Source organism: Lygodium microphyllum, chromosome 21 (genome assembly GCF_053477565.2).
Source record: "Lygodium microphyllum isolate KBCC chromosome 21, Lygodium_microphyllum_v1.1.10, whole genome shotgun sequence".
NCBI lineage: Eukaryota > Viridiplantae > Streptophyta > Polypodiopsida > Schizaeales > Lygodiaceae > Lygodium > Lygodium microphyllum.
In genome coordinates, this window is record NC_141155.1 from 109,098,802 (window position 1) to 109,116,535 (window position 17,734).

General features: G+C 39.5%; 1 protein-coding gene across 1 annotated transcript; it reads right to left on the bottom strand.

Annotated features, from left to right (window-relative positions):
- Nucleotides 1-14,109: 14,109 nt before the first annotated feature.
- LOC148018411 (9-cis-epoxycarotenoid dioxygenase NCED3, chloroplastic-like) lies at nucleotides 14,110-16,669 on the bottom strand. The gene has a single exon (XM_087662165.1). It carries the CDS (start codon nucleotides 16,326-16,328, stop codon nucleotides 14,481-14,483), a length of 1,848 nt encoding a protein of 615 aa, XP_087518291.1. The 5' UTR covers nucleotides 16,329-16,669; the 3' UTR covers nucleotides 14,110-14,480.
- Nucleotides 16,670-17,734: the final 1,065 nt, after the last annotated feature.

A 17,734-nucleotide genomic window follows, 5' to 3' on the forward strand; every position in this document is an offset into this window, starting at 1 on the left:
AGAAACCTACATACATATCTTGCATATAGCGGGACATCTACAAGACTCTTGTATAGGCTCTGATGACTGACTCATGAATGACATAGCCCGAGAAGGTGTAGTATGCCGCAAAGATCCCTCAAAGTGACCCTTACTTTTTGCCATTTCTTTCCAAATGCTATGCATGTCAAAACCATCTTGTTTGCCTAAATTTGTAAAGAAAAATAGAAAAGAAAGTAAATTATTTAGTGTTTAATGTTTAAAATTTGTATTATCTTTAAGAAAAATATACTTTTAACATGACTCCAATAATCCAAAAAAAGATACTTGATTCACCTTCTATTTCTTCATCCAATGAAACAACTTTGTCATTGTGTTCAGACCTTCGCTTGGTTGTACCAACCTCATTTGATTCACTTATATTACTTAGCAATGTATAGCCAATAAAATAATACTTTAATAAATTGACTCGTCAAATGAAAACCCTAAACTCTATCATTCATGCAAATTGGCTTACCCTTGCCATACTCCAACGCATCATCTATCGTAGGGATATCCTTTTGTTTTCTTATGGACTTTTTCTTCATTGTAGTATCAATAATTGCATCACTAATGGTACCTAAGTAGTGTGAAGTCAACAAAATACAATATTATATTCATGAAAATTAGAAATAAGGCTACTTAGATCAAACTAAAACTTTGCACTCCATCCAATATACCCTTTACCGTGCTACCACCACAAGTCGTCTTTATTCCCACAACATGAGGAGGGACCATGTCTATTGTATTGGACATTTATAATTTAAAAAAACAACAAAGTTAAGAAAACACACAAGTTTAAAAAGTTATGATAACTTTCATGTTAAACAAATACATTTTTAGAAAGTACCATTTCCTTCATCCTCTTCTTTGTGCATAGAAATTACTCTATTTTTTGTTCTAGGAACCTTGCATATAAGGCAAGTATTACTAAAACAAATAGCTAAGAGCAAGAGTTACCACATATTTACTATGTTTGGCTCTCAAAGTACTTACTCTCTCTTAATTCAATCTCTTGCCATGGAATGTCATCCAATGGATAGTCTATCCACCATGGATAAAACACGCATTTCCCATTCTGATAGACCCCTCTCAACCAATGCTTTTGAGAACATACAATTTTCACATCCCAAGTACATCCACTCCTCCACTAGAGGAGGGAGGCTTTCTAGTACCCCACTTTCTTGTAGAGTACGTAACCATCTTTTCCAAAAACATAAGAACGAACAACAAAAGTACTCTTAAGTTAGAATACATTTGTACATATGCTATTTAGAAAATATGATTTCTTTATATTAAAAATACATGTACACCATCCTCTTGCTTGATTGTGTGAGCTCTGGAACCTTCTCAGAGTCTCCAACATTCTTCATCTCACCAAAAATATTTGCAAATGCTTTTAAAATATGTAAATGTCTTTGGCCTTTTAAAAAAACATCAAAGCCTCCTAGAATCTCAGTGCCATCAACTTTGTAAGCTCCTGATCAATAAGGAGCATTCTCCAATCATATGAAACCAATACACCTCTTGCTTCATGTAGCTACGAAATCTCCTTACATCTGCAAAGTGTAACATAGTGGAGTCCTTTGCCTTTGTGACAGTCATGAGAAGTAAAATCTCCCTTTTTCTAATATATTGGTTATTGAACAAAAAATAACTTCAATATTGTTGAACCAAATTAAGATCAATTCCAAAAAATAAGAGAACATTAGACCATGAGGAAAACATACCTCTCTATAGCAATATTAGCACAACAAATGGCATACAATTTGTCATTGGTAATAGCCATCATGTTCTTTTCATCCCAATTCAATGCAAACAAAACAGAAAAGAAATCCTCTCCATGTGCAGGATTAGCTATTCCAAGGTACTTGTATCCTTTGTCCCTTAATTTATCTTGCTCTTTGTTTATGAATTGTTTTCTTTTTGCCTCATAATTTTCCTCTGGCAATGCAAGCTCCTTGAGGCGTGCCTCCTCTTTGAGTATGGCAAAGTTATAGTCATCCTAAATAAAAAACCAATACACTATTCTTAGTTATGGTTAAATTCAAGATACCACAATTTGTTATGCTGAAAGCTAAAATAGTATACCAAAATTTTTGCCTTCCACACCAAAAGCGATATTAGCAAACGTGGGTTCTTGTACCATGGATCATTGCCATGGTTACTTTTGCCTTCAATTTCATATTCTATTTCAACCCACCGTCTTTGAGAAGGGCTCATCCTTTCCAAAATGCTTTGTTTATTGGCGATGCCAAACTTTTGGAAGATGAAAATTTCATGGCCTAGGTTGGGTTTTACATGTGCTCTTGTTACACTACAACATTGAAAATTGTCTTTAAATTTTAAGGTTCACACATAAATTAAACCTATTCACATTCACATAACTAATAAATGAAACCTATTGGTATAAATAAAATCTCTTGAAATTCACACATAAATTATTTTTATATTTTGAGATTCACACATAAATAAAAACTATTTGCATTCACACATAATTGATAGTCTATTAACCCATTCGAAAAAGTTAATAGTGATAAGTATACTTACACATTTGATGTATCTAATGCTAACAATAGTTCTCCTTCTTTCTTCTTCTCCACTTGAATGAATTGACATAGAACTCTAACATGTCGTGAAATATCTTCATTATAAACTACATACATCAAAGAAAAAAATAAATAATTAGTCAAAGAATAAAGTGTCATCACAAAAAGAGAGAGAAAACAAGACAATGCATAGTTACCTTCCTTTATCCTCTTCATCCATGTCTTCAACCTATGATTACCATCCCATACCAAAAACTTGCGCCCTCTTAAATCAGCCCACTCATCAATCAATTCATCTTCAAACCTTTGGTTAACTTCTCTCCAAAGAGGGCCCCACTCTTCCAAATTTTGGGGAGATACATCCATTAGCTCACCAGTGGGCCTTCTCAAAGAAACCAAAAATTTTCCCATTGTTTCCATATATGAAGTATTATCGAAATATGAAATCAACCATGTAGCAGAACTAGATGCAAGCCTTATAGCCTCATAGGGCACAAGTCTACACAAAGGGATAGGAGGAGGAGAAGTAGACATCCTTAGAAAAAATGAGGTCAACACATCTGACATAAGCCCAAACTTGACATTCTCTCCAATGTGTCTATCATGCTCACTCACCTCATTCTTTTCTTCATTAGCAACATCCTCATTCACCTCTTCATTTTCCTCATGTATAGTTTGCAAATCTAAAGACCTCCCTTGTGTTGTCTCACCGCACTCCGTGGTGGTAGTGTGGGTGCTCATAGGATGAGCATGAATGTCATTGCTTGCTTCATCCATGCTATCCTCAAGCAGTTCATCATCAATGAAATGACATTTTTTCCTTGGTTTTACACCCTTGTTATTTGGAGATTCAGAGAATGCATGGGAGGATGCTTCTTGATCGATACTTACTAGTCTATTGCATAGAGGGGATCTTAACCTTGTAATTGGAGTATCTACAAAAAGAATTTGAAAATAGAATATACCATTTATATGGAACATTGAAAGAGTTTCTTAACCATTAGGAATAAAATATGAAAATTTAAAAGAGTGATTGAATGACTTACCTAGACGGACCCTTTTTCTTTGACATCTCCTAACCACCATGTCGACCTCTAGTCATGCTCAAAAGCACTAAAACAAATCATAAATGATTTTAAAAATGAAGACAACTTAACTAAATCACATGTTGTATTAATTAATCTCTACCAAAATATGTCATTTTGACGCAGACAACAAAAATTTATAATATTTGTTATTTGGTTTTAATAAATATATTAATTTTTTTAAATCATTTGAACCTTCTTATAACAAATTCACCCCTGTACCCCCAAAGAGGGGATACTCCCAACCCCTTGTTCATTTCTGCGTTGACATAGACAATGCTAAGTGCCTGACAATTCCCAATCCATAAAAACCAAATCATGCCACATTTATTTCTTTAGAACAATTTGCGTACGATTTAAAAATGTTTTAATTTTTTATGCCTTGGACTCGTGCGGTCTACACCCACTCTATATGGAGGAGGGGTGTAGGGGGGGCATCAGCACCCCCTACTACTGTCGTCGGGGGGTTCCAAGGGGGGGCCTCCGAAGCCAAAAAATGTATGTACCTTGGCGCAATGGTTTAGGGAGGAGAGGCTGAGAGAGGAGTGGTAGAGATAGAGAACACCACAACCAACAACTGCCCGAATCGCACCAACAACGCCCTGCAGACAGACAACCGGGAAGTGCTGAGGGTTTCCCCTCCTCGTTTACTCCCTCTCTTCCTCCTCCCTCCAAAGGGGGCTGCGCCCAACCCCCATAGTTGTCTGCATTGATGCACACAGCCTCAGGTGTCCCAAACGTCTCCTGCCCTCCCATTTTTTGAGTTTGCTGTCTCCTTCTCTACCTCCCCTTTCCTTCTCTCCCCTCCCATTTTTGTCCTCTCATTGTCTACCTCCTCTTCCATTTTTTTAGCCATGGAGAAAAATGAAACTTGAAATATAGATTTTCAGCCATGGGGATGGAGTGTGGAGATTACCCGATGAGTTTGATGGAGAATGTTGGTCTCGTTGAGCTTGTTGTAGGGGCTGCTCTCCTTCTTGCTTCTTCTTTCTACCTTCCAACTTGCAATGGGAGGGAAGAAGAGGGAAACAAAAGAGAAAATGAAAAAGAATACGAATAAGAATAAGAAGAATAAGAAGGAGGAGGAGGAGGAGAAGGAAGTAATAAAAACGTAAGACAAAAAAGAAGATATGTTTAAACTGTTACACACAACTTCCAATGGTAAGAGGTAGGTGCATATTGAATGTCCATCATGAGAGAATGTTTCTCTCGAATACCAAAAAATTATTTACTAAAATATGTAAATGATGACGACGTCTGACATTTGACAAAATAAAACATGCTCATAAAAATATGTGCTACATCATGACCTCGAAAACAATTTATAAAGGTAATTTTTTTTCGAAAAGACATGATTTTTTAAAAAAAATATTTAACTAACTCTTATGATTTTTCAATATGTAAACTTTTGTAATGATTTGGTTCATTAGTGGACTGATTCACAACTTCAACCGTTGCTAAGAACTTGCCCATGGAGTAAGAGCTCATTTAATCCATATTTGGTGGGGGTAACAGACTATTATTTCTAGGTTTGAAAAAATTGATAAACAATACACATTCTAGGTTTGCCGAGTTTCAAACCAGCTTTTGTGAGAGACGATAGCAGAAGTTACTCTTCAATGGTCAATTGGCTCCCAATCACTTGAACATATTGTGCCCTTGAGGGATGGAAAGATTCTTGTGAGCTCTTTTTTTCTTCAATCACTTCTACCCCTTGATCGGAAGTTCGTATGCTTGCATGCTATTTTCCAACTTGACGCTTACAGTGATGAAGAGATTGCGGTTCATGGCCAGCCAGATATCAATGGTGCAGAGTAATTTTTTCTTGATTCTTCTCTTTCGTGTCAGTATAAAATAGTACACTGTGATACCACTTTCACAATGGACCATGGTGAAGGACTATACACTTTAGAAAATAGCAAACAAGCTCATTCACTTTTAGAAACTATGGTAGACATTTCATCTGATTCCTTTGCAAAGACGTCATCTCAAAATTCTTTGCCACTTATAACAAATGCTTTTTGTGCATCCATATCAACTCCATCTATTGACTTTGAGTTGGATGATGGACTTGATAGTTCTCATTCATTTCCACCAATAAAGAAAGAGATTTTACCTTGGATTGCAAACAGCCCTAGAGGAAAGAAGTTCAACGCTTTATTGCAGATGAGTGAAGGCCCTTTTTTTGTTAGTGAGATTCCAAGAGAGTACAATGGTTTTGTTGCTTTCATTCTTCTGCCTACATATGGCACATCTTCAAATATGGATGGGATGTAGCAACCGTATGATGGTCATATCTGGACAACAGTATGATGGGATGCATCAATAGTATGATGGTCATATCTAGACAAGACCCCATCCAACTAATATCTTCCATGATGCTACTTCAAGAATTAGCCATTGCCTTGGAGATTTGCAATGTCATCGAGTCAATTATCCTTACTATGAGAGCAAAAATCAACATAATAAAATGTATTTTCATGGTTACCTCAATAGCACAATGAGCAAGGGGCTACTTGTAAGTGAAAAAAAACATTCCATCACTTGTCACTATTGTAGTAAAGTTGTCACTTGTTATGAAACTTGTAATTGCAAAGTTTATTATATTTTTCCAAAGGACACAAGCATGGAGAGATTGATGCTTCATGTAGGCACTCACACACACAATGTGCAACCATGGACTTCAATGGCTGCAATTAAAAAATTTAGATCTCTAGTTCACTCAATTTTGCAAGTAAATTGACACTGTGATGCTAGGAAGATTCAAATGATTGTAGCAAAACAAATTATCATTGAATCTTTGACAACTAATGGTTCAAAGGTGGAGGGAGAACAAGATTTTACAAACTTTTTGGAGGAATTGATGCCATTGGTTCAAAATAAAATGTTAATTTTGGTTATTCAAGTCTGCAAACTATGGTTTGTAGCATTGCCATTGGTTTAACAAACTTCCTTTTGTTGAGGTTACCAGTTCAATAGTATCGTGACATGCCATAAAAAAAAGGAAACGTGTATTGTTGGAGATGGCTTTGATAACATTTTGGAGTTGAAAAAAAGATGCATGTTTCCTTTTTTTCATGGCAACAACAGATTTCCAAGGCAAGGAGGGGTGGGTGAAAAAAGCTACATTTTCAATATGTCTACTAAAGGACCTGGCTCTGAAGTGGAATTGGTAAATCGAATGCGACGCTCAGGAAATGGAGACCTTTGCAAGTCTTGGGTTCACTTTGACTTTACACACAAAATAGATGACTAGGCAACAATGTCTTGTTCTGTGTACGATCCATGGTTCGTTCGGGAACAATGTCTTGTTCTATGTATGATCCATGGTTCGTTCGAGAATCTTACTTGTTATCAATTTTCATTGACATATTTTAGTTGCTGATCATTGCATTTTTTATTGTAGCTTGAAGGGGATCATGGTGATTGCTATTTGTGATACAAAGGAAGAAGATACAGAAACACAAATTCTCTTTTGGAGATTTTATGGCGGATGAAGCAGGTGCAAATTGGATGGCAATCCGCATTGTTTTCAATGCGGAACCTGAGAATGTGTTGGAAGGAAGAGAGTGATCATGTTTGTTTCATTGGGAACAAAGGTTACAAAAGCACACAACAAAAGATGTGCCTTCAAACCTTTGGAAGCATCACTTGAATTTATGTGAGAGGTGGTGCCTTTCAAAATCCATTGAAGAGGGCAAGAGAAATGCCACAACTATACAAAATTGGTGGCAGCAAGTAGGACTACCTCCAGATAGTGCAGTAGCATTGAAGAGATGGATCAAATGGTGGGAGAAAAGGATAGACCATTGGGGTAGTACTACACATGTAAATGTCTTTATTTGTTTCTATTTGTTACATGCACATGTACTAATATCATTGGGGTGGGAATACCCAAGTATGAGAACAAAATAGACATGTAAGAGGAATTGTTGACTTTTTTATTAGGTTACAGGCTTCCTTGAGTCCTTGGGATAGGGCTTGTATTTCCAACACAAATCTTACTGAGAGCATGCATGCAAGTTGGTTGGCAGGGGAGGATGGAAAGAAGAAAATTGGTTTATAGGATGCATGCGTGACTGACTTGATCAACTCATATATTGAATGTTCAAGGCAACTAGCCTTCACAACTGGAAGATACTCTGGAAGTGGTCCCGACATGGATGATATTATTAATAGAGTGGTTGCAAGAAACACCCCTTCACCTGCTTTCATAGCTCGATTAGTTCAAGGAGCAATTCTTGGCATCCCCATGTATGGAGAGCCTTTTATTTCTAGGAACAAAGAAACAGTTCATAGGAAAAGAAGAGCTCTAGATGGTTGTAGCTCTCGTAAACCTGGCTATGCAATTGGAGTCAAGGGATAGAAAACAAAAAGGACGACCATGCAAGATAAATTTTCAAAATAGAAATGACCAAGCTACAGAAGTAGGCTTGGACCATGAGGTGCATGCAGTGCCAATCGAAATGGATCTCCCAACTAATATTGTCTCAGAGGAGGAAATGCATAGAAGTTTGTGGGCCATTCGTAGAATGCCCATTCATTGCAAACGAAGATGTTTTGGTATTATAAATAGAAAGAAGTGCTGCAATGTGATAAAAAGTAGATCACCTGGGTTACTATGCCCTTGATTTTGGTTAGAGAGGGAATTTCAAGGTAAGCCTATTGCACAATGGTTTTGGTTTTGCAGTCATGATGTGGAGCATACATGGGATGTTGATAGACAAGTTAAGCATGTGCCCTTGCGACCAAGGATTTGGTCTATTGACAAGGGCACCAATGCTTCTGCAAAGGATATTTCAATTCTTATAAAAGGAGGTTTTGCATTCAAGCATGATGGCATTCCACTTACCCCCAAACATACTACAACCCATGGGATAGGACCACTTACCTCTTCAAGTGGCAAGCAAAGCAAAAAATGGAGACATGGTATTTCTAAGGATGTAGAAAGAAAAATTGCATTGGCTGAGGCATTGGATGTAGTCTTCATGGAAGGCAATGTAGTGGTGGAAAATGAGAAAGTTATATTTTACGTTATGTCAGAGCATTTGTATGAGGTGCATGTCAATCCCGAGTCCTTCTGCACATGTCATGACTTTCAAAAGAGAGAGTTGGAAAGTAAACCCTTCCTAACCTGCAAACACATGTATTGTGTCTACATTCGTGTGCTTGGGATGGACAAAAATCAACATATGATGATGCATCAACCTTCCCTTAAGCAAATTGATTTAAATTTTATGCTTGCCCTTCCTCGACGCATAGAATACAAATCAAAGACTTGAGAGTTTTATTCTGGCCATTGCTCAATGAGATGGGAACCATGCACTAGTGAATGGAAGATTTAAAGGGCATATGAAGAAGTGGAGGTGAATGCTCATTTTGGATACATGATGTAAATGGACCACATATTTGGTATTTTTCTTTTTGAGCATAATGAGAACTCTAGTAAAAGTAGACATTATTAATCATGGACCAGTTGTCCATTTGTGGACATGATTGGATGAGGATCTAAAAGTGGAATTATTGATCATGCTTTTTTGATTCATTGAGGGGGCCATCTATTTATAGTTCAGGGATCTCTTTATAAACTATGCTTATTTAGTATGCAAAGTAATTTCATTTTTTCTAATTTTGATGCTCCAACTTCATTTTTGTTGCTTGAGCCAATTTTTTTTTCAAGGTAATCTAGATCTTGCTCCTCTACTCCTATTATGAAAAATATGCAAGTTTATTGTTTGCATTTTGCTATGAAGAATACATCCATAAAGCTTGGTATTCATTGAGCGAGATACTTATCTGTAGGTGATGGATCTCATTATAGATTATGCTTATTTTGTGTACAAAGAAATTTTATTTTTCTTAGTTTTGATGCTCCAAGTTCATTTTTTATGCTCCAAGTTCATTTTTCTTAGTTTTGATGCTCCAAGTTCATTTTTTATGCTCCAAGTTCATTTTTCTTAGTTTTGATGCTCCAAGTTCATTTTTTCTAGTTGTGACAAATTTTTTCTCAAGGTAATCTCGATTTTGTTCCATAAATCTTGTTGATCACTTTGTTTTAATTCCCCTCAGAGGGTTGTCTAAATCCCTTCTAGATATGTTAGAGTTAAAGCTCCCTACAACCATTGCATATATGAGAAGCTTTGGAGTGATTAGTGAAGAAGATGAGGAAGATATAGACCTTTGTTGTTGCCAAGTCCACATATCGATACTATATAATAGTTATATATAAGTGGCTTTCATAATTTTCCTAAATAATTGCAAGAGAAATAATTATTTTTTTCTTTATTGAGCTCTTTTTGTGTTTTGTTTAGATTGACTCATTATTTTAGAGATTATTTTGATTGACAAGAGTACTTTTTGAGATGTGTGATAGCATCCCAATTTTGTTCATTTTCCTCTCTTCAGTATATTTTGAGAGTTTGAAAAACATGGTCCCTTGAATAGCTTATTTAATACAAATTTGCAATATGGGTAATAAGATTATCCCTCATAAAGTTACAAATTTTGTGAAAAAACTCCAAGTTTTGGAAAACTTTGTGAAAAAACTCAAAATTGAAGGCTTGCTTTTTTAAATCCCCCCTATGAACCTACTTCCTTGGATGAAGCTTAGTAAGATGTACATTGGATGTAGCCATGCAGGGTGAGTTAGACTCCATTGCCACTACATATACGTGGGATCTTGTGGATTTGCCACCTACCAAGAAGACCATTGGCACATATGTGTTTTTAAACTCAAACATAAGGCTGGTACAACTATGATAGGTACAAAGCACAATTGGTAGCAAGACGCTATGCATAGAAGAAGGGCATAGATTATGAGGAAACTTTTGCTCCTACTTCCTGTATGAGTATGATGAGAAGTGTGACTACAATGGTTGGAAAGCATATTAGTTAGACATTAATACAACATTCTTGAATGGGGATTTGCATGAGGATATTTATGCATCACAAGTCCTAGGGTTTGTGGATAAAACGAAAGAGCTCATGGTATGCAAGCTACATAAGGCTCTTTATGGTATCAAACAAGCACCTCGTGCATGATACCCTAAAAATTGATGCTTACTTGGCCAACACAGGGTTCAAAAATATTCTGATTGCTCCCACTCTATATATTAAGAATGACGGGGGAGACTTACTAATTAAATGGATTTACCATATCTATTTTAAGAAAATTAACTTTTGAAACTGCAGTCTTAACTTGTGGTCATGCAACCACCTTGAGGAGAGTTCATTAGATTGCATTGGACTCAACCTTAAGATTGACTTCCACACAAAATCTTGTGTCATTTTAGACCTTAGGAAGGTAAAATTACTTCTCTCCTCACTTCTAGAGGATCATGTCTCTCATCTTTCTTAGTGAGAGAATTACCTCTCTCGTCTTTCTTAATGAAAGACCTTAAAACCTTGACTTGTAAGGGAGAGGATGACCCCAAATGAATGCAATGCTCATTACACATAAGTAAACATTCCCATGCATCCTCGGATGTACGCATAAATACATATACACAATGCTAATGCACTTCCTCTTCTTAGAACTCAATCCATATTCATTTATGTGTAACTCCTTGGTTCTTGTGTACACTCTTACACTTGGCAGACACTTCCTTCCCCCTTCATAACTTGTACTGCCTATATCAGATATCCCCGTCACAATGCCTTGATCACCCCATTAAGTGATGCATTAGGAATACTGGTCTCTAAATGGTCTCATAGCCATGCTAGATCATCATCAACACTTAAAGAAAAGTGAGTCATTAATTTATTGATATAAATTTATTAAATAAAGAAAGCATAATAAGCAATCAACTTAGTGACACATGCTATGCAAAAGAGATCAATTTGACGTATGTCCCTACACACCAGAATGTTGCAAACATATCCACCAAAGCATTTCCTCGTGATAATTTGAGGCTTTTTGAAAGTCATTGAACTTGCTACTCTTTGGTGATTGATCTTCTTATACTTCTACCACATTGGCACTACAGGAGGGTATTAGAATTTGTGAATTCTATGGGTAGTGCCTAATGCTTTAGTTAGTTGATTTTCACTATGAATACAACTACGTTAATAAGTTGTATCACCACTTCTAGAGTTAAATTAACTCTACTTGAGTCAGGGATAGGTCTAACTTACTTAAGATCTATTGTATTTTCATTCTATAATTCTAGCACTTCCATATTTTGGGTGTGGAACTACTGTTCACTCTTGCTCATTGTTTTGTGTTTACTCTCTCTCTCTCTCTCTTTAACAAGCACACATACCTAATTTCTCGAATCCATCATTAGTCCTAGCAATAGAACCAAATTATCATTGCTCTCGTGAGCTAGACTACTGAGCTTACAAACCCCTTATTGTTCAAGTGTTTTGAGCAATGCAGCTATGACTACCTCTCACATAGCCATTGCAAGCTCTTCAAACAAATGTAGCAAACTCATTGATTTACCTTCTCCTTATAGTCTATCCGTAAAAGGCTTGTCGATGGCTCCATGATCCTTGCAATGCGTCTCAAGCAAGCTTCACCTCCTTTGCTTCGATTGCCATGTAAGCTCCATGGAGAAGAAGGAAGAGAAGAAGCAAAAGAGGAATCAAGAGCCCTCACTCTACTTCACCACACACAAACACCATTTACATTTTTTCAATTGTTTTCCAACTAATTTGGCTAAGATTAGTTATTACAATTTGCATGGGAGCGAGCCCAATGCTCTTTTTCAAAAATAATTCCAAGTTATTTCTAGTTTCAAAAATTGTATGCACTAAGCTATTTCTTGGTTTCCACTTTTCTTAGGACTTTGTAAATTTTTATTTTACCTTCTTCTACATACTCCTTGTTTGCGTCTTTGAAGGGGTCAACAAGCATAAAGCAATTGCAAACATTACGTATCGTATAAGTACTCAATATCTATGCATTAAGGTTCATAAGATTCCCACTAATTGTGCTTCATTGGTCTTACGAATTGCTTAATCAGGAGCTCTTATCAATTATTGTGTTCCATTTGTATTGCACTAGTTTGGTTAGTAATAAGAACTCCTTGATATAAACATCCATGCCATGCACCAAAGGGTAATGCCTAGTGATACATGCTTTTCTTGGTTTATATTTTGAGCCACATAATGTTAAACAATTGTTTTACATCTCTATATACAAGATCTCTTTGAGAGACATCCTTAAATATCCTCGTGTAAATGCTTTCTTTTTGCCTTAATATTAATTGTGCTTTAAGTACTTATTTACCTTATTTAATTACTTATTTTTTCTTTGGTAGGTAGGTACTTCAACCTAGGAATGTTGAGTTCTGTCATGGCCGAAGAAAGCATGAGAACATAGTAAGCATGTCGAGAGGAGAGTCAGAGTCATTAGAATGCCTAGATAGGATTGCTATTATGTACATAATTAACAACTACTACTACATGCCTAGTTGTGTAGAATATTGTCATACCATTGCTTGTTTTATTCTTGGTCAACCTCCTCCCACCTACGTTTTTCAAGTCATTGGGAATATAATAATGGCATAATGCATCCAACTTTCTAATCACTTCATCTTTTCAATAAGATGTTAATTGTAAAAGCAAACACACTTTCAACCTCCCAATTTTTTGGAATAAGGTCTAGGTAGGTTCTAGGATGCACCAATGTATCACCGCTAAAAGCATCTACCACACCTATCCTCATCTTGAGTGCATGCATGTTGTCTTAGAAAGCATTACTCACAACTGCAACTTTCCTCTTAAGGGGATCTAAAGGGCATTTGCTCAAGGGCCCCTAAATACATGATTGAAAGAGGATTCATCCCTAACGTCAATTTAGGAGATCTTTTCTAATCACAAAATGTTTGCTCAAGGAGGTGTAATAGTGACCATATCTCAAATGAATGGCAAGAAGGACAAGGTCATATTGTGTATGCTATAACCTTCTCTAAGTGCCATCATTAGCATTCACTAGGCTACTATCGTTCTCCACATGTTCATTAAAGATTTTGAAGATTCATCTTACCTCCTATCCTTTACTACATTTCTTTAACCAAACCACTTGATCAAATGGTTACATATGTGGAAAAAGTGAAACACCATCCATGTTTGTGACATGCTTTGTATTTAGCTAATATGGTAACAAAGACATTGTAATAGCGACTCAATGTACACCACATGGGGAATGCTTGCCTAATGAATCTTTGCATTAAGGGATGTCATGTGATAACACTTCCAATAAAGTCTAATAATGGGTATTGAAGTGTATAGGATAGAGGAGCCAATTACATGACACCCTTGAAAGAACTCCATTGGATTAAAGCTATGATGCATCAAATGCAAATTTTTAATGGTAGAGATGGAAAACACATGATTGCCATTGTGTGAAATACATATGAGAACTCGAGATGATGTGAATTGACCAAGCCACTTTGAATTTGAAATCATATGAACCAAAAAAGGGCTTTTGTTGAGTGACAAGACTCGTAAAATAACTAGTATTGAACCCCCAACAACCAATCAAGCCTACCACTAGCTCAAGACTCGTAAAATAAAATAACTAGTATTGAACCCCCAACAACCAATCAAGCCTACCACTAGCTCAAGCCTCAACAATGTCATGTTATTAGTCCATGCTCGAAACAATAAAATGCCATGTTACTAGTTCATGCTCAAAACAATAAAAGGTCACATTACTAGGCCCCCTTTTTTTTTTTTGTTGCCTTTCCCCAGGACCCTAGGCTTTCCCTACAAAAGCATTACATTGTCACCCAGAAGTACATAGCCATCTTGAAAGATGATGGCTTGGTAAGCTGGTGGATAATTAATACACGTGACCTATACAAAGAGAGAGCATTTTTCGCTAACGTTGAGCGAGTTGTTGCTCGTGGATAAACAAACCATGGAAGCCATTGGGGACACGGGTGGGCATCCGTATGGCGGCAAGAGTGGCTAAGGTGGGAGATTGGGCATCCATGATTAGGAGCTCCGAGTAGTTTTGGAGCTGATTATGGACGAACGTGAGAACATAACCATCGTCCTCGTCTAGAGCTCCCGACTCTTCACGGGGGGACGTTAATCTAGGCACAAAGAACGGCTCGCTTCCATAGCGACCTTCTCCAAACTGGTGCCACGCCACGATGCAGGGCTCGCCGGTGTGGACGCCCGGCTTGCTGGGCAGGGGGGGCAACCTCGCCGCCTGGAAGTCCACTTTGGCCACGCCCGAGTAGTTGGGCCAGGGGCCGGACGTGCACAGGTAAGCGTATCTGTTCTTGCGGCCGATGTACGCCTCGTTGATGCGCCCGACGTCGATGTTGGCGGAGCACACCTGCTGCTTGCTGGACGCCCCGGTGCGCATGTTGAACCGGAACTCGGTGAGCCGGCACTCCAGCCTCTCGGAATGCTCGAAGATCACCTCCACGGGCTCATTCACGCTGCCGACCATCACCACCTCCTCCCCGTCCTCCCAGGCGTTGAGGAAGTGGAAGCAGGTGGCGCCACCGTCGAACCAGCGCATGTGCCCCTCGCTGCTCGGCGCGTACTTGGGGAGCACGCCCACGCGGGCCACCTTGCGCGGGTCGCAGACGATGGGGGACCTGCCGGCCAGCATCTCCGACAGCCGGAACACGATCTGGTGCTCGCAGAAAACGACGTACCGTCGCGTGACGGCGAAGTCGTGGATGAGGGTGGGCTCCCGGAGGGCGATGGGCACGCCCGGGAGCTTGGTCCCGTCGGGGGCCACCCGGAAATACGTGAGGTAAGGCGGCAGCAGTAGGTCGTACGTGTAGGAGAACATCTCGCCCGTGGCCGCGTCCACCTTGGGGTGCGCCGTCATGGGGGACTCCAGCCGGCCCCCGAAGTCGAACCGGCCCACCGTCCGGACATCCCCAGTCTCCGGATCGACTCGCAGCTCATACGGCTTGTCGTCCTCCGAGATGGCCAGCAGCCTGCCGTTAAAGAAGGCCAGGCCCGCGTTGGCGGGCCCGATCCCTCGGTCCCTGTCTATCACCCCCAGGGCGTGCCGCAGGCCCAGCAGTCCCAGCCTGGCAATCCCCGCCACCCCCCGCAGTTCCCCCAGCGCCCTCGTGAACAGCGCCTGCCCTGCCTCCGCCTCCGCCACGTAGCGGTTCGTCCTGGTGAACCTGCAGCAGTGCGACGCGTGTCCGTCCCTTATCCTCACCACGTGCACCATCCCGTCCCCGTCGAAGGCGTGGTACCCGCCCTTGGGCAGGTACAACGGGTTCGGCCCGTTCCGCACATAGACCCCGTTTAAGGACACCGGTATCGTCCCTGTCACCTGCGGGCATCGCTGTGGCGGACTCTCGGCCGCCAGCGGGTAGAAATTGTCTGCCAGCTGCACGGCCGGATCGCTCGCACGTGGCCTCGGCAGGGCCAGCCGCTCCATCGCAATCACGGCTTCTTCGACGACGTTGCAGAAGGCGGAAGCCAAGGAATAAGCGCCGGATGGAGGACGAGGAGGAGATTTATTTACCGTCTGTGCTTGCAGAATCTCATCCCTCACAATTAGGGGTTGCTCGTTTGCAGCAGAGCCAGATGGCATGGATGATTTCTCTTGGACGGTAGCCACGGCAGAGAATTGTCTGCCTGTAGTTGAAGCTACGGATGTAGGACGTTGCAATACTGATTTCGGCTGCAAGCTGAGAAACACGAAAGGCTCCTTCACAAGAGTTGAGTTGAGACAAGCCGCCATGTTCGTGAGAGAGGGAGGGCGTACAGCAGCCTGGCTCCGGCGCTATCTCTAGCTGGCTGCCTCGAAAGCAACCTCCACAGATGCCTCCTCCATGCTTTACTTTCTACCACAACTCACAATGGATGCTTTCCCAAATGTGAAGGAACAATGATGCCAACAAAAATCAGACACCTGACCTATTGATATTTGCACTCATCGCATCCTGTTTCTTTGCTACGTGGCGTCATGTTAAACGAGAGACTAGAGTACCCTTGAAACGATTGAGGGATATCAACGATCGATAAGATGTGGTTGTCAATTTGTATGCAGGGCGGTTATCCACAGTAACGTTACTGCAACTCTCAACAATCCTCGACATTCGCTCTGATTTTTTGGAGTTTCCCTTTGTGAGTGTGTATTTACCTTATATGCCAAAGCCAAAAAGTTTGGCAAAACAGACAGGTAATCGAATGGGAGTAATGATTTGGGATATCCTTAGAGGGGTCACTAAAAATCTCGAATCTCGAATGCCCTTAGAGGGGTTGTATTGAAGGGAAGGGGTTTGGAAGAAGAGGAACAACAAAATCTTCAAAAAGAAAGCTAGTCGGAAGCAATTGAAGAAAAACTAGTTGGCCTTTAGGTCAAGTGATTTATAGTTCCTCACATGCTTCAAAAACACTAGTATTCTGTGCGTGTGAAGTTAGGCCACTTTGCAACAACCTCGAAGCGGCAAGCAAAGTTACCGTGCGTTAGTCAACAATCCATTCCTCCTCTAACTCTCTCCTCTTTTCCATCTCTGTCTCTAATTTTTGTCCTCTCCCTCTCTCTCTCTCTCCCCCCCAATTCCCTATGTCTAATTCTCTCTCTCTCTCTCTCTCTCTCTCTCTCTCTCTCTCTCTCTCTCTCCTTTTCTTTCCTCCCCTCTCCTTGCTTTTCCTTCTCTCTCCCTCTTCTCTTTTTTCTTTTTTCTTCTTTTTCTTTTTCTTCTCTCTTCATTCTTTTTTAAATTTTTTATTCTCTCTCTCTTTTAAATTGTATATTGCATCTCTCTATTATTCTCTCTCTCTCTCTCTTTATATTCTTTCTTTTTACTTTTCTCTCTCTCTCTCTCTCTCTCTTTTATTTTTTTCTCTCATTCTCTTTTTAAATTATCTTTTTTCTCTCTATAATTCTCTCTCCATGTTCCCTCTCTCTCTCTCTCTCTCTCTCTCTCTCTCTCTCTTCTTTTTCTTTCTTTCCCCTCTCCTTAGTCTCTCTTAAAGTATGTAAAATTTATATTTTTCCTATATATAATTCTCTCTTCCTCCTCATTCTTCTTCTTCTTTTTCTTCTCTCTCTCTCTCTCTCTCTCTCTCTCTCTCTACTTTTCTTCTCTTTCCCCCTCTCCTCTCTTTTCCTTCCCTCTCTCCACTATTTTCCTTCTCTCT